Source organism: Monodon monoceros, unplaced genomic scaffold (assembly GCF_005190385.1).
Source record: "Monodon monoceros isolate NGI ecotype Baffin Bay Population unplaced genomic scaffold, NGI_Narwhal_1 Super_Scaffold_9, whole genome shotgun sequence".
Classification (NCBI taxonomy): Eukaryota; Metazoa; Chordata; class Mammalia; order Artiodactyla; family Monodontidae; genus Monodon; species Monodon monoceros.
In genome coordinates, this window is record NW_021703786.1 from 54,238,107 (window position 1) to 54,261,101 (window position 22,995).

A 22,995-nucleotide genomic window follows, 5' to 3' on the forward strand; every position below is an offset into this window, starting at 1 on the left:
GAACAAACCAAGTAAAAGTGGTTGCATTCATGAAGCATTAAGTCTCAAGCAGTGCCCTACAGTTGTGCTATTTCTTCATTACCCTTCTTATTTAATTTGCTTGTGGTGCTTCCAACATATTTAAGAAACATTTACGATTGTGGCTTTTTTGTTTTACAAGTCTTTAATTAAAAAACTCAACAAAAATATATAATCAAGCATTTTACATAACGCATACATTCTTAATATCTGCAGGTAAGATAAATAACAGAAGGCAAAAGCAGATATACTAATTGCACTGCTTCTCTTTGGCAAGTCACCAATATTATCCCCTGCAGAAACATAGGATAAAATGTGTAAAAAATAAACAAAAAGCAAAAAAACCCACCACGGTCTTAAAATAATTGTCCCTTAGTACAAACAACAAAATATTTAGCAATAATGCAGTAGATGGATTTTTCAAATTGACTAAAATTTATTATAATACTTTACTTATACCACAGGGGTTAAAGTAGCAAGCTGCTTTCCAAAATTAAGGCCCACAGCAGTAGTTAGGAAAAAAAAAAAAAGACATCCTTTTTTCCTGGTTGTATCCTGGCTATTTTTCATTTAATAATGTCACATTCAAATTCCACCTCTCAGATGCCACTCCTAAGGAAAACAAAATCCTTCCCTAGACAAAAACTGTTTTACTTGAAGGTCAGTTGTCTGACCACCCCCCAACCAAATACACATTTTGTTATGAGGCATTCAGCTTTCTTAAGTCAGTATTTACCATCTAACTCAATGTCCCAGAATAAAATTCCTTCCACTTTACAGCAAAGATACATATTGTGGCTCTACTAAAGCAATATATACATGTTGGAACTAAAAATAAGAAAAGCAAAAGGGTCCATTCAACACACAGCAGCTTATATCTAAATATATACATGTATGTATATGTTTTCACAGTTACATTTTAGAAAAAAATTTACATTTGATATGTTCAGAAATATTTCTCCTAAGGTCTATAAATAATATTTTAAAAGCTCAACTGATCAAAATGCAATACAAGAATGTATCAAATTAAATAAATCTCCTAAACCTTGAAGTCAGTAAAGCTTGGGGTTTGTGTAAAGTGTGTTGTCAGTCCCTAATACTAGGGAAGACAGCATCCTCTAAACACGGTAGGAGAGGAACTCTAAAACTTTGGAAGGAATCGGCAGCTCCTGGACTTCTTGGGTGGGCATCACTCTCCGGATTGACATGCGACATAAATGTTGAAGGCTAGGGACTTGCCTTGGAGTGGCCCAAAAATACACACTTCCATCATGTGTCCTAAACAGAAGTAAACAAATCACAAGCTCAGTCACACAAATCCATGTATTTCATCATCCAAAAGCTCATACAACTACCACCGAGGCTGTGAATTAGAGCCACAAACTGCACATTAAAACCTAATTCAGGAGACCTGCCCAGTGATCTCCCTCTATGACAAATTAATAATATTATAAAAAGCCCTTATGGAAGATTTACTGACAATAAAATACAGGCTGCTTTGACTAAAAGCCACCTTAAATTGCCTCTTAAAAGAAAAGAGAAAAATCACTCACCCAGCAGCTAAAACACTGCCATCAGTAGAAAAGGCACAGCAAAGACCATTGCTCAAAGGTGCAACTTGCACTGGATAATCCTCATCAATTCTCCAGAACCTCACCATTCTGGAAAGGAAATAAACCGTCCAGTGATTATCTAGTAGGAAATTTAAGGTAAAAGCAACTTTTAAAATTCAGAAAGAAATGCCACTCTGGGCTGAGTCACAAAATACACACACACACACACACACACACACACACACACACATCACTGGAGCAATGACTGGAACTTGCTTTATTAAAGATTTTATAGTTTATACCAATTGGTAATTTGGACTAATTCACACTAAGAGACTATAAAGCATGGCTGCCTTCACTTCCCAGTGTTCTGATCTGTAATATGCCCACAACCGGAAACTTTCTCCTTACTTCCTTACACTTAAAATATAATCGGTATCTGATCTGTTTGACTCTTTTCAAGAAGTTTATGAAACTTTTCACCTAGGTAGAGTGTGTCTAGGAATAGCAGACAACTGATAGTCAGGAACTAGCTGAACAAACAGGAAAACAATGGCTGCTGGCAAATAAAGAACTCTCCCCATACGTTTGCTAACATTCTAGAAAGATGGTAATGAGTCACTTTCTGAATGACGTGACCAAATTGCTTAATGCTATATCCATGCACATTGATAAAAGTATGAGAAAATGGAATGGCTACATCTAGTTTTTGCTTACCAATAAGCAGCAAATCTCACTCATGTGACATTTCATCTTTATAGTCTCAGTTTCAGTGGATACAAATGACTCTGTTTTAATCATTTATTTCACTTTGAAAATGTTCTTCTGTTTCAACCTTTATAAGATATTACTAAGAAAATCTGTCAGCTGAGCTAAAAAGCTAATTAAAAATGCACCCAGTTTGCCTGAACCAGTTAACAAACAAAGAACACAGGGAGAGGCACGCATTATCTTTAGTTTACATAAATACTGTGCAGGCCAATATTCTTTAAGACACATCAACATCTCCCAAGGTCTTGTCTAGAAAAAGGGCCATTAAAACCCAAACTGCAGAAAGGCCATATTTTTCATCCTTAAGAATGTTTTTTATTAAGTAGAAGAATGAAAGGAAATCTTTACAGTAATAAACAGGTCAAGCTGTAATTCACACACTTACTTATCATCAGCGAGACTTGCAACATGCAGTCCGTCATGACTGAACGAGACAGACCGCACCCATCGGTCATTCGCTCCTCCAGCAAATATGGGAGTAGGTGGGGGAAACAGGTGCCTGAGGTCAAAGACATGTTTTCAGTGGAAATGAGAGTCACTTCAAGAAACAAAACTACCCAGGTACAGAGTACATCAGTCTTTGGAATAATGTTTAAAGTGGCCTTAACAAACACAACTGAGAAGACTGAGCAGAGCTAGTCTATCCACTTTAAACGAAGCGATTAAACCTAATTACTAATCGCCGTCTTACAGAGTGGTTTAAGACCAAGTCCAACTTTAGTTCTAACTATGTTTCCCAACAGGAAACTCTAAATATAATTACCACCTCGACAGAGTCATGTACTGTTAGGTAACAATAACAAGATCTGTATCAAGAAAGTCAAATTTATTTGTAGAATTTAGATGCATTATTAAAGGGCCTAAATGATACCGAAATTTTAAATTATGACAGAGTGCAATTTCAGATTTCACATGTTAATGATTCTAATCATCCCCATGACTTCTTAAAAGCTATACTGATAGTAGAGATGAATTACAGACTAAAATAATTCATGCTGTACCCACCCAAATTCCATCAGAATGTCTCCAGTGTGTGGATCCCAGATATAAACTCGAGTATCATAAGATGCCGTAGCCAGCAATGCTCCATCAGGAGAAAAGTCACAAGCTACAACATCATGGTGATGCCCTTCTAGTTTCCGTATCATGGTATATTTATCCATATTCCAAAGGAAAACCTGCAAAAAAGGCAAATGTTATAGCTTCATTCAGACATGCAGAGGACAAAATGGCACATCTTAAACTAAAACTGCTAAATTTAATTAAGATTACATTAAATTAAACATTATAAATTATGAATAATTATAAAAGAATATGCTCAGTGTCATAGTCAAAGATTAAAATCAGTTTTTAAGTTAATTAAACATGCAAATTCTATTTCAAATGTTTCTGTTAAATGTTAATTTAAAAATAAGCCTAAACACAAAAAAGGCAATGCAATTTAACCACAAAGTTATACTGACATCCATTTATTCCAAAAACTAATTAACTAAAATATACAGAAATAAATAGGGTTAAGTACTACAAACCCCCTTCTTTTTTTTTTTTCCAGAAACTACCAAATTTTTAAAAAATATACAGACAGAAAATATAAGGTTAACAAATTGTTACTCCATTGGCATCTCCCTTTGAGATAATCACTTGTTTACAATAGGCTTGGGTCACCAACGTGAGCCTAGGAAGAGAAACAGATACTGCAAGCAAAGAGAATTTTTCACAGCCAAATGAAATTTCTTTGGCAAACAACAAGGATGTTAAACCACATTACAAAATGAAAATGCTAATTTACGAAAATAATACAATTAACAACATTTCTGTGAATCAAGATTTGCCAATCTTATTTTTCCCAAACCAACCACAATCATTAGTCATTTTAAGTATAAAACATTTAAATTACTTTAGTACAAGTTCACACATAGCTTTAGATTCTAAAGATCAGTAGTTATACTGTGCAGAATAGCTCTAAACAGGATTCTAATGTTTACTTCAATCTGTTATATTAAACATGAGCTTGGAGGTTTATTACAATCCTAATAAGACAAACTCTCCTCCTCTTGGAGTAAAGCAATCCTTTTTGCTACGTTTTTCTGCACAGACACAATATATTATTTCCAAAGAAAAATAAATACAAATTTTACATTGGATCAAAGACTTAAGGTATCTCTAGTATCTCAAAGAATTCCAAAAAATAGCACAGAGAAACCATTTGAAAGCCAACTACATTACATTAAATTGGTTTCACATGTTAGACTCCCAATTCCACCAGACTGGAAGATCAATTACATCGGAGGAGTCAGTTGGTTTCACTGTGGGGAAAATTATTTTTAAAAAGAAAAAAAGAAAGAAAGAAAAGCAGAAAGTGGACATCGACCAGCACCTGTGTACGTACAGTACACCTTGCAGCCGAATGCAAGGTTACTTCATCCTATGGTAAAGGTCGCCCCCAGCCCGGTAGCCAGAGATGCCACTCTTTCTGCCCAGCTAACACCATTGTGCGCCTGTGTGCGAGTGGTGCCAGCATAACCTCAATCACACCAATATTGCTGCCACCACCTGTGACAGGGAAAGCAAGAAGCATATGGAAAACACACAGCCTAAAATAGCAATGTCAACATCTAGCTTTGCTCTTCTTATGATTTTTAAAGAACTGAATATTTTTTTCTAAACTGCCAACATTTTCAACTATCATTTTAACACACTTCTTGGCTAAATAAAATGCATTTTAACCAGCCTCCCACCCCCCATTAATTCAAAGTGTATTGTGATCATCACATGTATTTGGACTTCAACCATTTTCATAAATACCTGAAGCTAATAAGATCTCTTTAACTATACTAACTCAGAGCTGGTAGACACTAACTAAAGGAGGGTTCATCAATAAGCATAACCCTCTTAAGCGTCACTTTATACTTAATCTGTCTACAGGTACGCTATGCAAGACAGATCATATCAAATTTAGATGAAATTCACTCCAGGACATACATGACTGTTATTTTTATTCTTATTAGATTTTTAAGTTACTTTTTTTCAGTTAAATGTCCAGGACCAGCTGGGACTTAAAACTTTAAACAGCAAACTGGACCAAAAAAAAAAAAAAGAACAACAGAGAAGAAAATAATTAGCAAGGGAATGTCTTAACATTTGGACTAAATCTCTTCTATAGCACATAAACTCTCCTAGATCTGAGAAAAAATAAAATTGACATACCCCTCATTTTATGAATATCATCTCTAACTAAAACAATCCAATTTCTCACTTTACAATCAATAACTATACTTATTTAATTTCCCTCATGCAAATTCTCCCCCACCATGGAATAACACATTTAAGATATTCAAGACACCGAGCACAGACTTAATAGGTTGCTTAGATTTAAAATGATTATGCACAATTACAATCCAATTCACAGTAAGTATACAAGAACTTTGACACATACTGCTTTACTGGCTCCCACTGAACACAGCATAGAAGAGTCAGGAGAGAATGCACAGCTGTACACCCAGTTCTGATGGCCCCTCAATACTTTCATCATGTTTCCTGAACAAAAGGAAAATACCTGGGTTAACCCTAGAATCTACTTCAAATAAGTAGCATTTCAAAAATGGCAGAATCACAGAATCACAAACTTCTACAGAGGCAGTGATTAATGTATTACAGGGGTTGGCAATATACAACAGTTTCTTATTTTTGTATCTAAGTTTTACTGGAACATGCCCATTGTTGTGACAGTAGAGTGGAGTAACTACTGCAGAGACAGCATGGTCCACAAGCCTAAAATATTCACCATCTGGCCCTTTAAGAAAAGGTCAGCTGACTTACAACTGAAAGTATGTTGAGAGAGCAAGTTCCATATGATATGCGAAAGAAAATAAAATTTAATTTTCAAATGTTTTAACTATTGGGATCCCTTCACCCCTCAATAGCTGAGCAATCAGAGAATTGATAAATGCAGAAGAGGTGCCACATAATTTGGTAATAGTATTAGTGTATTATTCTATCAGGCAATGGTTATTACCCATAAGCTGAAACAAGTCTCCAAATCTGAGGGGTTTGTTTTCTACTACATTCAATTTAAGCTACATTTCCCCAAACAAGCCTGTCAACTTCTAGCTTGAGGCTGGTAGAGCACTAGCAGATCTTAATTAAATATATGGTTTTAGTTAAAACTGTAAACTCTTTCATCAGAGGCTAAGAAGGGGGAAGAGATGCTTATCTCAGGTCTTCTCAAACAAGGTAGACAGACTCTCCAAAACTTTGTAAAAGGATCACAATTATCAATGTTTCCGAAAAAGCTAAAACTTGACACTGATATTCCTTTTACTATATTGGAGGGCAAACCTCTTACTTTTTATAATTCTTACTTAAACTATCCAACTTATTATTAGTAGTATTTACATCCTATAAATTCTGGTGTATAAATCATGTTGGAATTTACATTTTATTAATTACTAAGTTATATCTTTTGTTAGGTCAAGATCTACTTAAATTTTCACTAAGCAAATGACGGAAGTTAATAATCCTCCCCAATATAAAGGAAATAAAACACAGACCAGTTCAAATAAAACCCTAAGATTGATCCAGATTTTGTCCTCAAATAGTTGGTACAGATCTGTGTAGTTAGTTTCTGAGTAATATCAGATTGTTTACTTAGAGTAACTGCTGGCTCCTATTCTGGGTCACATTTATGGTTTTGTTTGATCTGTACAGGGAAAGGGACCAAAGGACTAAGCAGAGAAAAGGAAACTTTGATCATGTCACTTTTAATGTCAAATGCCCCAAGTGTTCGTAATACCTCTCAGTAGTAATATCCAGAAACTAATTCTTTTCCACAGCCTAGAAAGAAAGACATACCATCATCTTTCAGGTCCCACACTCTCAGAGTTTTGTCTCTTGAAGCTGACACCAGGATCAAGCTCCCATCTGGAGCAAAAGTTAAATCTCTGACTACTTCAGTATGATCTACCAAGTTAAGGAGGAGTTTTCCTAAATGCAATGGAAGGTGGGAAAGAGACAATGTTAATAATTTTAATCAGCTTCCATATTAAAAAAATAGGGTTGAGATCACCATTAAAAAAAAAAAGAATAGAAATATCTGGGTACCTCCTTAGTTTACCAAGTGTAAAATGACTTATTTACTAGTGCCTTTACTATTATCTTTAAAGATTCAGTATTTACATTGTTACAAAATAGATTATTTCCAAGATACCAAAGCCTAAATTAGAATAATTAAAAGGGAATTCCTAAAATGTGAACAAACTCCTGGATCAAGTCAATTTAATATCAAGAAAATCTACATCATTTAAAAATCTTTGTATAGTATGATTTTAAAATACAAAATCAGAATTTTCCTTTTCTTTTACTTGGCTTAGACTACAAATGGACTGTCAAACTCCCCCAAAGATACATGTTATTCTATAACAGCCTAAATTTTTAAACATAATCTCGATGAAAAAAAGGTACTTTATTCATCTAATATTATAGAGTTTTGTTCTTCTATGAAAAGCAATGTGCTTACTTTAAATGTTTTCCCAGAATTCAATCAAATTTACTGACTCATTATCCCCACTCAGTGTTAGTATCACTTGCTGTATTCTAATGTACATAGTTTTAATGCTCATTTTAAAAAATCCTTTAAATTTTGGAGTACATACTATCAGCCAGAAACTTTTAGGTAGTGAACAACACATTCACTTTTTAAAAATTTATTTTATTTTACTTTATTTTGGCCGTGCTGCATGGCTTGCGGGATCTTAGTTTCTGACCGGGGATCGAACCCACGTCCCCTGCAGTCCTAACCACTGGACCGCCAGCGAATTCCTACAACACATTTACATTTAATTGCCCGAAGAATTTAACTTCTCAACCTATCTGGTTAAACTTTAGATAAAATGTCATTAAAATTTTCCAGAGGTTAGATAATGATTGTTGAAAACCAGATTTACCTTGAAAGCCTCTAAGCTATCAATCATTGAAAAAGTATTTAAGAAAACACCTTGCAATTTGAGTCATAAACTAAATTACCAGTTTATAAGTGATAATTAACTAAACATTCCCTAGACACGCCCTTCCTACTATAATATTCTCTGAAGAGTGATTAAGCAATATGAACTCTATTTTCCTAAATTAAAACTATGAGCTGAAGATGCTATTTAGGCCAAATATAAAGATACATTCATAGCATCAATTCTTGCTTCTCTGTGAGTTAAAATCCTCAAATTATGTATTCTTCCAGTGCCTATGAGCTATGCTTGCATCATAAGACAATCAGGTTTGCTTTCAAAACTATGACTCCATACCTGTATATACATCCCATATTTTGATACGCCCATTGTTTAACCCTGTGGCAAGGAGTAGCTGATCTTGTCCAAATCTGAATCGATGCCATTCTATGTTTACACAGCGACTCTGTTTTTCTGGAACTGAAGATCCAAAAGCAAGACTCCAGACTATATCGCCACAGTCTATAATATGTTCACGAGGCTTATTTTTTTGACCACCATCACTGTTTTGTCTTGACAATCTTAAACTGCTTGAATTGGTGATATTCTTGGTGCCATGCAAGAGACTGGGTAGAAAAAAAGGTCAGATTGAAATCTAGTTATTATTTACTCTGGACTCATGTGAATACTAAATAATGATAAGTGTTTGTTAAAATAACTTCAGTATTATTATAGTGATACTGAATAACAACAGAATCCTTATAGATGGGAAGCGGAAAAGTTGCTACAAGCTACATGGGCATGACCAAATAAATTCAGACTAAAAGAAATCCTCACTGTATGAGAAAAAGTTCAACAATAAAGCAATTTATAATTTATTCATTTCAAATTTTCAAATTTGTTTTAATATATCCTTATTGATATAGAAATCCTATCTCAACCAGGACTCCTTTAATTAACCCAAAAGTATAAACAAGCAAAAAACAAAAACAAAAAAATTCTGAGAACATTAAGATATTGTGAAGCTGACATCAGAAAACTACCTTAAACCCCATAATAATAAGTAGTTTCCCATACGTTCTAGACCTAATCTAATATGTAATAAGGACATTAATGACGAAAACCATAAAGGTGAACTAAACACAAAAAGGAGGGAAAGATTAAACTTAGTAGATACATTTTAGAAATTGCACTACCAAGGCACAATTAACTTGCCTTTTGATATATGGAAAAGAAAAATTTAAAAACACCAAAGTATCTGAGAAAGTATTCTATAATATATAAGGCCAGACAATTCTTCCCACAAATTTTCCAACAAATATATTCAGCTTATGAGTAAAATTCATTTACAACAGTCTCCAAAGGAAAAAACTTAAATATCGAAATAATCTTATTATTCCACACAGAGAAAAAAATAAAATCTAGAAACAGATAGATACAAAATACAAAAAAGAAAACAGTCTTACAAGTTCTTAAGGCACTGGGACCACGGAACAAGCTTTACTGCACGATGTCCTTGTGACCAAGCAAAGTATGAACCATCTGGAGCAAAAGCAACAGTCCAATTTTCACGACCACATTTCTTGTCAAAAGGAGCCGCAGGAGCTAAAAGTTCACCTATAGTACGTGATCTCACTAAAAGAAAAATTAAAAATATAGGATATCATATATAACCAACAATGAATTTGAGACAGCATCCATATTACTTTGGGATCCACTCAGCTCCACTGAGTTTTTCCTTTTTCTATGTAGACAAGGTACAATGAGTTCTGCATTCTACCCTTTGAGGGGAGATGTGTGGTGTGAAGACCCCGTAATGAGAATAAGCATCTTTAAGTTTTGATAAAGTGATCCTCCTAAAATTTCCCAAATCAAGAGCTTTTTAAGAAAGTTTCAAAAAAAAAAAAAATTGGTCAAATAACAATAATGTAATGATCAATCAGGGCTAGCAATTATTGAAGTCCTGACTTTTGCACTGCCTTACGTTTTCCTCAAATTACTAACATTTAAAATGCAAGAAACTGAAGTTGCTCTGCAGGAAAAGTATCTTCCAAAAAGTTTGTAGCTTTCAAAAGCCATGAACCACTATAAAATAAAGTTTTATATCATTATTCAAAGGAAGCACTATAGGGACTTCCCTGGTGGCACAGTGGTTAAGAATCCAACTGCCAATAGGGGGGACAGGGGTTCGATCCCTGGTCCGGGAAGATCCCCACATGCAGCGGAGTAACTAAGCCCGTGCGCCACAACTACTGAGCCTGTGCTCTAGAGCCCGTGTGCCACACTGCTGAGGCCTGCGTGCCTAGAGCCTGTGCTCCGCAACAGGAGAGGCCATTGCAATTAGAAGCCTGCGCACTGCAACGAAGAGTAGCCCCCGCTGGCCGCAACTAGAGAAAGCCTGTGAGCAGCAACCAAGACCCAACACAGACAAAGATACATTAAATTAAAAAAAAAAAAAAAAAGCACTATAAAATGGTCTAGTCAAAACATGAATTCAAACATGAATATTTTTATCTTTTTCAAGTCACAAAAAACACAAAATCCTCAGAAGTAGAAGGAACTTAAAGGTTACTTACTCCAGCCTCCCCAACCAGTGCTTTAAAATGCACTGTATTTGGGACTTCCCTGGCGGTCCAGTGGTTAAGACTCTGGGGTTCAACTGCAGCAGGCACGGGTTCGATTCCCAGTGGGGGAACTAACATCCCGCACGCTGCTCGGTGCCACCAAATAAATAAAATGCACTGTTATTTATGATTCTCGAATAGTGGTCCTCAAGCGTCTTCCTAATGGGCCACAAACTGACCCAAAAATGGAAGTAATTCTTTTGGTTTTTAAGGACAAAAAAAAAAGAACAAGTTCATATATTTTAAATTTAGTTACCAGAACTTAAATTTAGCATTCATAACTAAAACTGGCATATTTGGGACTTCCCTGGTGATGCAGTGGTTAAGAATCCGCCTGCCAATGCAGGGGACACAGGTTCGAGCCCTGGTCTGGGAAGATCCCGCATGCCGTGGAGCAACTAAGCCCACGAGCCACAACTACTGAGCCCGCGTGCCTAGAGCCTGCCCGTGCTCCGCAACAACAGAGGCCACCGCAATGAGAAGCCTGCGCACTGCAACGAAGAGTAGTAGCCACAAATAAATAAATAAATATACTTTTAAAATAAAACTGGCATATTAAGAGTGTACAGAGAATTTTTCTTCTGCCTTTAACAAGAAAGATAATCAACAAGTTCCTATTGTACATGTGCACATGCAAACGCGGCTGCTATTTCCTCAATTCTGGAAAAGGATCTTTTTCTTTTTTGGCTGCATTGGGTCTTCGTTGCTGCGCACAGGCTTTCTCTAGTTGCGGTGAGCGGGGGCTACTCTGCGATGCCGTGTGCAGGCTTCTCCTTGTGGTGGCTTCTCTTGCAGAACACAGGCTCTAGGCGCGCGCGCTTCAGTAGTTGTGGCTCGCAGGCCCTAGAGCGCAGCCTTGGTAGTTGTGGCTCACGGGCTTAGTTTCTCCGCGGCATGTGGGATCTTCCAGGACCAGGGCTCGAACCCCTGTCCCCTGCATTGGCAGGCGGATTCTTAACCACTGTACCACCAGGGAAAGGATCTTAATCAGTCTATCACCACTGCTGTCTTGGGTCTGTCTTGATTTCAAATTTTGCTACTCTTCCTTTTTAGTTATAACTCACCTTCGGTTTAGTTTCCCTATTATCTATTTTGTGATCTGTTGCGTGTTCAACTCTATGGTCTATTTTTATGTTTTGGGCTTAAAGTTTCCAACAACTAAACATCAATATATTCTACGTACTGCAGTTCAAATGAGAACCACATATACTCCTATTGCAAGAGCAAATATATATATATATATATATATATATATATATATATATACACAAACCCCAACAATGTATTCATTCAGTGACACTTCCAGTCTCCACGTGTGCTCCACCAACAGGGAGTGTAGCACCTGGCATGTGACAGGGGCTCAGAAAATATTTATTGAACGAATATGAAAGCATGTGTATAAGCTCCCATTCTTAAGCGATTTAAATATTTCCTCGGGATTTCCCTGGTGGCGCAGTGGATAAGACTCTGTGCTCCCAATGCAGGGGACCTGGGTTCGATCCTTGGTCAGGGAACTAGATCCCACACGCATGCTGCAACTAAGAGTTCACATACCACTACTAAGGAGCTGGCAAGCCGCAACTAAGGAGACTGCCTGCTGCAACTAAGACCTGGTGCAATCAAATAAATAAAACAAAAATAAATATTTAAAACAATAATTAATAAATAAATATTTCCTTGCCCAATTCTTTGATACATTAACAATGAGATTATGGTTTCAAAAGTAAAACAAAGCAAAACTGAAATCTGTTTTCCTATGATATTCATAAATATAAATATGCACCTATTTTGGCACAGCTGAAATTATCGGAAAATTTCCTTTTGATGACTCAAAATCTTCCTCCGTGACACTCCACCCACTCAGTACTGGGTCTGATCTAAAAGAATAAGCCTGATCCTGCTCTCACATGACATTCATATATTGAAGACGGCCATGACATCAGCAACTAAATCTGTTCACCAGGATAAAATCTGGTGAGTTTTCAATTACACGGTTTCAAGTCCATTCTCCACCTACACCTTCATACTTTTCTGGATAAACTCCAGTTAGTAATGGCCCTCAAAAAAGTGGAACTTTTTCAACCAAACACAATACTTCAAGTGTGGTTTAATCAAAGCAGAACCCCCCACCTACCCCTGCCCCACTTGTATCACATGACTTTAATACAAAATTCACAAACCGGTGACACTCTTATGCCTGTAGAATGATTTTTTTAAATATACAAATGAGGGAGTTCCCTGGTGGCCTAGTGGTTAGGATTCTGGGCTTTCACTACCGAGGGCCCGGGTTCAATCCCTGGTTGGGAAACTAGGATCCCACAAGCTGCACGGCACAGCCAAAAAAAACCAAAACAAAACCAAAACGCTCACACACAAATGATTTTTGAAAGGGCTGGCTGCTCCATGTCCCCTATATTCCTCCAAGCCCACAGTCTTTCATTTATGTGCCTGGGCCCTGAATTTGCAACCCCTGCCTAAATCTTTTTTTTTTTTAAACATGGGTTTCTATAACCACATCTATCTTTTAAAATCCACAAATTTTAGGAGAAAAAGAAAATCAAAGTTCACAAATAAGGGAAGCAAGCTTTAAAATTCAACTGAAAAATGCAAGCATTATCTTAAAAAGAGAAAGCCCCTGATTAAACTAGATGAGTATACTTATATAACTTCCATCTCAAAAAACAGAGGACTGGCCCTTGCATTCAACTTCAAAAACATCTGGTAAATTAGACTAAAACTCATTTCTCCTTTGGCAAGCATAAGCAAGACTAACTTTCCTACAGAAGACTCATTTTTTAAAATCTGTATTTTAGGATCACTCTGTATTTTTCTTCTTTCACCTTGACCACAATCACAAAACTCCTCTTGTGTAAAGGGTGGTAATAAATTAACTAAAGAACTGGTTCAGATAACAAAGACCATGAAATAATAAGCTAATCTACTCTTGAATATATATATATATTTTTCAAGAAATAGGGCCACCCTAAAAAAATACTGCCAAATAAATACAAACAAGTACTGAATTAATAATTACCTTGTGTTTCTTTGCTTGTTAACAGGCATATAAAATGATCACTGCATTTTAATCAAATAATTTAAACACTCATTTAAATACTTACTGGTATACTATTATAAACTAGCACGAGGTTTATAATGAAGAAAAAATTTTAATTAAATCTTTATATACTACCTGCAACTGTTGAATGTAAGTATCCTAAGATACTATAATTTAATGACCTTGTATAAGGGAAAAGCTGCCTGCCATGGGAACTTGGCCATTGGATACAACACCACATTATTAATATCCGCACAGTAGTAACACATCATCTGAGTCACTGCTCAACCAAGCAAACCACATTCAGTTCCTTCTTCACATTCCTCCCTGCAATTTCATAACTAGAAAGGGAGGATCTGTGGCAGAACCTTGTGAAAGAGGGCAGTAGCTCTAGGCAGTAACTCCCTGTCACAGAGACTTCTTTAATCATTCATGGAATCTTGCCTCCTCTTTCAGTACTTACTTGAGAAACCAAACAGCTATAATTAATACCCAAGAAAAAATGTTAGTCCTTACTGACAGATACAAAGCAACGCAGAGGTATTAGTGTTTAACTTTGTATTCAAATGATATTTTAAAAAAAGAAACAAAAACCTGGGTTTTAAAAAAAAAACTTACAAAAGGCCAAAGTTCTTTTAAATATAGCAACTTTATACTATATAGTAACTTTATATAGTTATATAGTAACTTTATATTATATCCAGGAAATAACACTGAGACAAATATGCAAAAAAAATATATTTTTTTAATTAAAAAAGCTATTTAGTGCATGGTTCTACCTTATGCAGGTATGCTAAGAACCTCTATCCATCCCTTAGAAGAGAGGATTGGTAAGTTTTCAAAATGATTCATCAAGATGAAATAAAATACAGATAAATGAAAGGCAGATCACTCATCTGCAATACTGCTGTGAGTAGGGAAAAAAAATAGCACTGAATTGAGAATAAGAACTTTTGAGTTCTATGTTCCACAGTTAAAATAAAAATTGGACATGAATTTTGTTTTCTCTGTATGTTTAAAATAGTCATTAAAACCAGAGTTAAAGTCCCCTCCTAACCTGCCATTCAACCTTATCTCTAAGAGAACAGAAGTCCAGAACTCTAACACAGCTGTCTCTAGGTATAAAAATTCACCCACAAACAGGATACAGGGCCTTTTGGATACTTCAGCTTCTCCCTTTCTCTAGAAAACCTCCTCCAAGGATTCAATAAAGGCACACGTTTAGTTGAAGAACAAGAAAATGCAAAGGCTCTCTGCTCAGTAGCTACCTCCAATTTTCATTTAATTAACACTGTATTGGGCTCTGGGGAGCGATGAGGAGATGCTAAATCTATTTTATTTTTTTAAATAAAAACTGTCTATCTATCTACCTATCTATATTTTTTTGTCCATGCCGCGTGGCTTGCGGGACCTTAGGTTCCCCGACCAGGGATCCAACCCGGGCACCCGCAGTGAAAGCGCCCAGTCCTCACCACTGCACCGCCAGGGAAGTCCCCAAAACTGTATGTATTTAAATAAGGTGTATAACATCACTTGATAAGTTCAGGGTTTACAAGCATAGCAATCAATGCACAGCACCCGCAACTCGCCCCAAAGTTCTTCCAGTTATATTACCTTGAGAGAGGATTTAAATAAAGTGAGGTGCTTTCTACTGAGTCAGTGGGTGGGTCCTGACGCAGGACCTTCAACATCTGTTGGCCTGTCTTCTGCTTGGCAGGGCTGGCCACTAAGCCAGTTTCTAGACAGCCTTTTCAGGAGTCTGCTCTTCCGTAGATCAGCTTTTCTCCGGTCACTCCACCCAACCACCCTGCTCCTCCCTGCTCCTCTGAGTGTGAGAGATAACCGAGTCTCCTCCCCAGAGCCGCTGCCTTTCTTAACGCCATGCCATTTTTTAAAATACTGCTTTTTCCAGGCTGATGGCACCTCTTCGGCTGCATTTCTCCTTATAATTGTTGGTATACACGAAGACCCATCCTTTCATAACAGCTCAGGTCACACAAGTTTACTTTTCCCCACTGGAAACTTTTTTAAGAGTCCTGGAGACTTGCCCAGCCCTCCCCTGCCCACTCGACGCCCCAGCCCCTTAGCCAGAAGAAATCCAGAAGAATGGCCCTGCCCGGACCTCCGATGAGAAAACTGTGGGGTGGGGGGGTTGGTCCCCGGGGAAGCGTGTCCATCTCCGGCCACACAATCATTGCAACCCTCGCCACTCGGCGCCCAGGTTCTCTTTGCCTCTAATATCCGCGCACCGCCTCCCTCCGTGCCAGGCGCACAACAGGCGCCGCATCAATGCACACCCCATTTACCCTCGGCGACACCCACTCGCAGGGCTGCTTCCTTTCTCTTCGCTCCAGGGCTTGGCCCCGGCTCACTGTTCTTCCTCAGACTCAGAGACGCTTCCTCCCGAACCCCTGCCTCTCCGCAGCCCCCGCGCGCTCACCAGCAACCCTCACCCATCTTCCCATTCCTCACCGATCTCTTTCTCGTTGACCCTCGGGGGAAAGCTGGCCATCTATGGGGCACCGTCTGATTCCGGGGGCGCGATGCGGACGCAACGACAGAGAAGGGAAAGGCGAGCGCCGAGGGGCGTGACGCGGGCTGGGTCCCTCCCGGTCCCGGGGACGGAGGGGAGGGGCGGGGCGGTCGCGACGGCTTCTGCCGACTGCCCCGGGAAAGCTCCAGGAGGCCTCGGACCAAACTACGGAGTCAAACACAGACAATAGATGCTGTTCCCTTCCTCACGCCTACGGACCAAGACGCTCCCCTCCGCACAACCAACTGCAAACGAGACACTGGAGACAAAATGGCGCGTGCCGCGGGGGATAGCAGGGCAGCGGGGGCGGGGCCTCGTGACGTCACAGGGTGATGGCCAGCCTCCCGACGTTCGGGACGTGACGGCCTCGGCTCGGCGCCCCGCCTTCTCTCCGGGTGCGCGCGGGCGTTGTCCTGGGGACGCGAAAGGGGAGCCGGAAGAGCGCCGGGGCGGAGGAGGAAGGGGAGGCTGCAGCCGCAGCCCAGCCCCAAACGCTGGGTTGGAACTTAACGACTGTTCGTTTTAATTGTTTTATTTTCCCGGCCGGGAGGCCAGCATGGTATTTGTAAGTTGAAGAGCCTTTGAAAAGGCAAACACAGAATTGTATAATACATATTAGCTCACACCGTAAAGATTGCATGGAATTTAAACTGACTGAACTGTAAAGAACAAAAAAGACGTTTCAGGTTTTAACTCGGTTTGGCCACCTCCCCGGCCCTCATGTGCCGGGGAACTGGAGGTTGCAGTGATGAAAACAGTGAGAAGACAATGAACATCGCTATGCACCCACACGCCCGGCCGCGAACGTTCTGACGAGAGCCAGCCGGTTTTTGGAAGGGCCGAGGTGACCCGAATTCAGGAACAGGGAGACCCGGGCATGATGGCGTCCCGCCCCACCATGAGACCTCCCGGGGCTGTCTTTGTCCTGGCTGCTTCCTGCAGCTGGGCCTGGCCAAAGCAGACCTCACTGTGTCTGCTGAGAAGCAGCCCTTCCTGCGCCCAAGGTCTAGGCCTCCGCGAGGCAGCTAACCATTCACACAGCAGAGCTGATAAACGTGTCAGTGACTGCCAGAAGCCAAGTTGGTACCCGTATACAGATGACATATTTGCATTTTAATTGGCTCTTCTGTGGACTGTAAACCTAGTTCCAAAGGAGGACAACTAAGGCTGGGAATTTCAAATATGCAGCAGATGCAGGTGGGAGAGGAGTTGCATAGCCAACCTCTTTTGAGAGATCTCAAGTGACAGCACCTAGGCATGGCTACTTCATCTTTTTCTTTGCATAAGGATAATTCTTCCAATGGTGAGATGTTTAATATCAGGTACAAGAAATCATCCCCCCTCCTTTTTTTAAAAAAATCATTTTGTTACATTCAGTCAACATATTTATTGATGGCTTACTCTGTGCCAGATACTGGGGCTAGTTGTTGAATATTTATAGTAGAACAAAAGAAAAATTTTAATGCAGTCTTGTAGCTCAGATACCAATATTTCTATCAGTCCCTGCTAATTCTTCTAACGAACTGCTAGTACCTCTGTTTACATGTACTGTACCAAACAAATTCATGGAAAATACCAGTTCTTGAGTGTCTGTGAATTGTTTTGGTGACTTTTTCGTACAATTGTTTAATTCCACTCTAGTTTATTACTGCTAGTCAACAGACTAACAGACCATTTCCTCAACTGGCAAAGTATGACAATGGAATGAAAAATAATTGTATGACTTGCATACTCATTAGTGATAATATGTACTATTTATTGGGTCCATGCTACATGTCAGGCACCGTGCCATATAAGTGCTTTTGTGGATTAACCCATTTAATACCCACAGCAGTATGAGCAGCATATTAATCATTTATATTTTACCAACAGTTAGTAACTTGACAATAGTTACAGAGCTCCGAAGTGATAAAGTGCTAGATTTGAACCCAAACTTGTCTACTGCCCTGCCCTACTTCCATGCTACCTTGTCTCTCATAAATGAACCCTACCATGAGAAGTAAATACATACGTGGCATTTCATATTTATATTTGCTATGTCAATGTCAAATCCGAATGGCTCTCTTATCGCCTGCATATCCCATAAAGCTGAGATTCTCCAGAGTTTTATTCTTGTTCCACAGCTGTTTTTCTTCTTCCACACTCTCCCTGCGTTATGACAACCTCTCTTTGGGGTTTAATTACCAGCTCTGTGTGAAGACTCTCAAGTCCAGACCTGCCTTCTTTCTTGGGCTTCAGATTTACATATTCATATACTTACAATAAAGTCTGATATGTCACAACTGAGAACAATCTTCTCTCCCAAAGCTGCTCCATCTGTTATACTCCCTACCCTAGTGAGCATGTCCATCCAGTCACCCAAGCCAGAAGCTGGAGTGTTTTTAGACTCAGGCCCCTCTCCCCCAACCCCATGTGGCATGAATCAGTCCCCAAGCCCTGCCAGTATTTTCTCTTAAACGTTCTGGAGTCTGTCTTCTCTGTTCCAAAACAGCTGCCACTGTCTTAATTCAAGAGCTTGTCATGTCATCTCTCTTAACACTCCTTTATAACCCCACACCCTAAGAAACCGCCATCAATACCTTGGTGCATTTCCTCCTAGGCTTTTAAAATTTTACTAGCTGTGTGTCCTTGGGCAAATTTGTTAACCTCCCTATGCCTCAATCTTCTCATCTGTAAAATGGAGATGGTAATATTACCTACTTCACAGTTTTGAGAATTAAGTGAGTTAATATGAGAAAAACATTTAGAACAGGGTCTGGCAACAACAGAGTGTCAGATACTAAGAGTAAGATATAAGTGTTAGATACTATTTTTCTACATAATAATCCCAGCTACCTGCAAAAGTGAAAGATCAAAATCTCATAAAATATAAGGGATTGGCAAAGAGCCATAAAAATAACATCAAGTATATGTATAATCAAAATCATTAGTAAAAGTTCTGGAAAGCATTCACTTCCAAAACAAAGCTGATCCAACCACTAAAAACCCGTTTTCTTGAATCTCATTCTTGAGTTATTCAGAAAACATTGCTGCTGTGTGGTTATCTACTAAGGGTGATTTAGTCATGATTTTTTTATGTGGATATCATTTCTTTTAAAATTTTTGAACCAACATTTACTATCTTGAAATATAATTTTTTAAAAATTTACATCCTGTCTTATTCCATTTTCTCACCTCTCAGCAAAATGTTGCATTAACAGTTTGGCATTGGGAATTCCCTGGGGGTCCAGTGGTTAGGATTCCATGCTCTCACTGCTGAGGGTGTGGATTCAGTCCCTGGTCGGGGAACTAAGATCCAGCAAGCCACGCAGCTTGGCCAAAAATAAACAAACAACAACAACAAAAACACAATTTGGCATTTTCATGTAGTTATATCTCTTAAGGATGTATTTTTCTACACTGTTTTCTTATACTGACAGAGAAGTACATAGCATTAGAGAGGGGAAGCAAAAATTATTACATTCTTTTGTTTAAGGACAATAAATATAACCATTTTATATGTAAATAATTAGAATTTTGGAGTAGAATACAATATAAAATTTTGTGTCATGCTTTTTTTCTTTCTCACGATAAAATAATAGTTTCCTATGTAGATAAACTTTTCACCACATCATTGTAGGTAATTTTAACTTCATTTGGAGGTGAGTTTTTTTCCTTTCCTTCTTCAGAATACATAATATTTAATAGTGCAGAAAGGTGGGCTTCTCCTGTAATTAAACTCTCATTACTCATATGGACAGTGTAGGTATATTCCCCTTGATGTTATGAATGTATCCAGTTCAAAATTGTGGCCTGTTTTGGGAGACTCCATATTCACCAAAAGTTAGAACAATTCAAGTGGGTTGTCTCTGAAGTTACAGACAAACCCCTAAATTAGCTTTAAATTGGGAAGGATTCTTGCAGGATCTTGTTTCTGAATATATATCCTGGTGAGAGTAGAAAGTAAGTGTTCCCTTCCTATAACTAAAGGGAAGCAATGTTTACTTAAAATAACAATCAAACATGACTTTAAAAAAAGAAACCCACTAATAATTGTACAACAGGAGTTTGAAGCCTACCACCACCAGAAAAACAAAACAAAACAAAACAAAAACAGAACAACAAACCAACATCCAAAATCCCGAATATTTTATTGTCCTCTAGTGTGGTTAAATCTCAAAGATGAAAAAGATCGCCATAGTCTTTTGACTCACTATTGACTGAGACCAAACAAAAAAAAGTTAAGAACAGCCTCATTGTTTAAGCAATAGGAAAGTTGCTTGTGTGCCTGTTTGTTTTGCTTTTTGGACCTTTTTGCTATTCTTGCTACAGCTCCCCCAGGCTAAGCCTAGGAATTCGCCCAAAGTTATTCAGTGCTTGGGTCCTAGAGCAGGAGTTTCGGATCTTGGGATTTGTGGAGTTAAGTCTGGGATCCTGGATTGAAGAGTGTGGAATTTGCTCAGAATTTAGCTGGACAAGCATAATTTATACGCACAAACATGTGCATTAATAAACTGTAGTAGATACCTTGATAGTTGTAGAACATACAGAAAAAATAATAGAGCCCAGAGGAAAATTCTGGAGGCAACTTCTTTTGTCTGTGGTAGTCTTGCTGGGGATGAAGTGTCTAGAAATGCCCCTACTTTTACCCTGCTGTCTTATTTTTCACTTTTCCTCCTGATTTCACATTTTTTGTGAGGTGTTTGACAGTGTGGTATGAGCAGAACGTTAGTATCAGGTTTTCAAAGATGTATAATTTGATCTTAGTTTACAACTATACCCAGAATGGCCGAAAGTGTGGAAAATGGTGTAGCCAGCCTAGATGCTTCTACATCTATGTCTGAGCCAGAACACTCCTGGCAGCCTATAGGAAATTATCGTATTATATCTAAAAGGGTAAGCGGAGACCCTGTCTCCAGTGTTCTGTAGGATTCCCAGAGCTTGTTGCTGAGCTGACTCAGCTCCATCCCCTTCTCCTCTCCTTACCCACAAACTCAGGGCACCTACACGCAGGCTCAGTCCTTTAGCTCAGTCCTGGACCTTCAGGAGAAATCTGTATAAAATGGAATATTCCATGCAGTGATGGAGATTTTCCTCATATCAGTCATTTTTCTCTTCCTGTGATAGAGCTTTGCATTTTCATTTTTATAAATGTTCCTGCCTATGACCATCTGTAGAGATTATGAGGGAGAAGAAAATTATCTTTCACCGACTGCATGAAAGGCAAGGGTTTCTCTTACTTGTCCTCCCCTCTATTCTTTGTTTGGGAAATGCTTCTGTACTCTTCTCAACTTCAGTTGCCTGACTTTGGGGGCAACTTTTTAAGTCAGCTGTTTCTTTCTCCCTTCTGTTGGAGGGTGCCAGCATTGGCTGGAATTTGAGTCCTTCTCCGGGGACCCAGAGAGTCCTGCGGACAGCTCACAAGCTATCTCTACTCGAGCTGCTGGCCCCAGCCAGTCTTGCCCTGGTGGAATGGATTTGAATGCAAGATCTTCCAACTGATACCTTTACTTGCTAACATATGGGTCATCGTTTCTTTTAGGCTGAGGAATTTCTGACTGATTTCCAACCCTCCTCCATATCGTTTCTTTTTAAGTTCTTTTTTAATCTTCCATATTGTTTTACTTTCTGAATTTGTTTTTTCCTTTCTATGAAATGAATTCTCTTGTTATAATGAAATGTTTCATTTTCTCTACTTGGTTTTAGGTTCCTTGAGGGCCATGACTTTTCTTTATCTTGGAGTCATTTTTAGGATTTTGCACATAATTGATATTCAATAGATGTTTGTTGAATGGAATTGAATTGACTCTTTCATCTAACTTCCCACTAGGGTATTTGAGGTAAATTGAGAAAGCAGGTGTTCCTATTACTGTCTTTACAAAAATCAAGAGAAATCAAATTCGAAAGTTTGCTAGTAGGAGAGTTCAAAGATTAAGGCAATTGTGATCGAAGCCAATAAAAAAAAATTGTGTGATTTTGCTTATTATTTTTACCTGGAAAAATAAGTGTATTGAAGAAATAATCTCCAATGTATAGTTAGGAGTCTTCGAGACTAGCATTTAAACTAATTTCTCAGAGGCATAGAATCATTTTCAGATTCATAGCTGGAAGGGACCTTAGAGATCATACAGTGTAACCTTATTTTACAGGTGATGAAACTGATATTTGACTCTACAAATGAGTTTCTCATATTCATACAACTAGTTAGTAAAAGAAAGAAGATGGGGCACAGTTCTGCTCATGAGGAGCCTGGCACTTTTCACATTGCACTGTAGTTCTTTTACCATACTGTGGTTATTTGTATACATGTCATCTCCCCTCAAAGTGTCATTAGTTAATAGAAGACAGAAGCCATGTCTTTTTCATCTTGCTATTTATGGAAGATAAAAGGTATAATGCTTGGCAAATATGGCTGCCAAATGGTAGGTGCTCAATTAACTCCCTTTGAATTGATTAAATTCTTACCTGATGAAATGTGTTTCTTCTTGGCCTCATGTTCATGAGAAGCCACTTTTTATTTATT

At 38.4% G+C, this 22,995-nt stretch overlaps 1 protein-coding gene across 4 annotated transcripts; it reads right to left on the reverse strand.

The window, feature by feature from the left end:
* Positions 1–142: 142 nt before the first annotated feature.
* WSB1 (WD repeat and SOCS box containing 1) lies at positions 143–16,785 on the reverse strand. 4 transcript variants are annotated; one of them, XM_029211575.1, is made up of 9 exons: positions 16,433–16,785; positions 9,748–9,916; positions 8,639–8,907; positions 7,194–7,325; positions 5,779–5,879; positions 3,348–3,520; positions 2,728–2,841; positions 1,572–1,679; positions 143–1,296 (listed from the first exon to the last, which is right to left on the reverse strand). In XM_029211575.1, exons 1-9 carry the CDS (start codon positions 16,470–16,472, stop codon positions 1,137–1,139), a joined length of 1,266 nt encoding a protein of 421 aa, XP_029067408.1. In that variant the 5' UTR covers positions 16,473–16,785; the 3' UTR covers positions 143–1,136. The 4 variants fall into 4 exon arrangements, with proteins under 4 accessions (XP_029067408.1, XP_029067409.1, XP_029067410.1 ...); XM_029211576.1 differs by having other exon boundaries at positions 3,348–4,895; positions 16,433–16,754; XM_029211577.1 differs by lacking the exons at positions 8,639–8,907; positions 9,748–9,916; positions 16,433–16,785 and adding an exon at positions 4,720–4,895 and having other exon boundaries at positions 7,194–7,326.
* Positions 16,786–22,995: the final 6,210 nt, after the last annotated feature.

What these genes read in the sequence shown, in the direction of transcription:
- WSB1 (XM_029211575.1), bottom strand. Translation starts at nt 16,472, where the DNA reads ATGGCCAGCTTTCCCCCGAGGGTCAACGAGAAAGAGATCG. An exon ending in GTGGGACCTGAAAGATGATG is followed by an intron (nt 5,880 to 7,193) that starts GTATGTCTTTCT and finishes CCTTTTGTTCAG; the next exon opens with GAAACATGATGAAAGTATTG. An exon ending in GCAAGTCTCGCTGATGATAA is followed by an intron (nt 1,680 to 2,727) that starts GTAAGTGTGTGA and finishes TTTCCTTTCCAG; the next exon opens with AATGGTGAGGTTCTGGAGAA.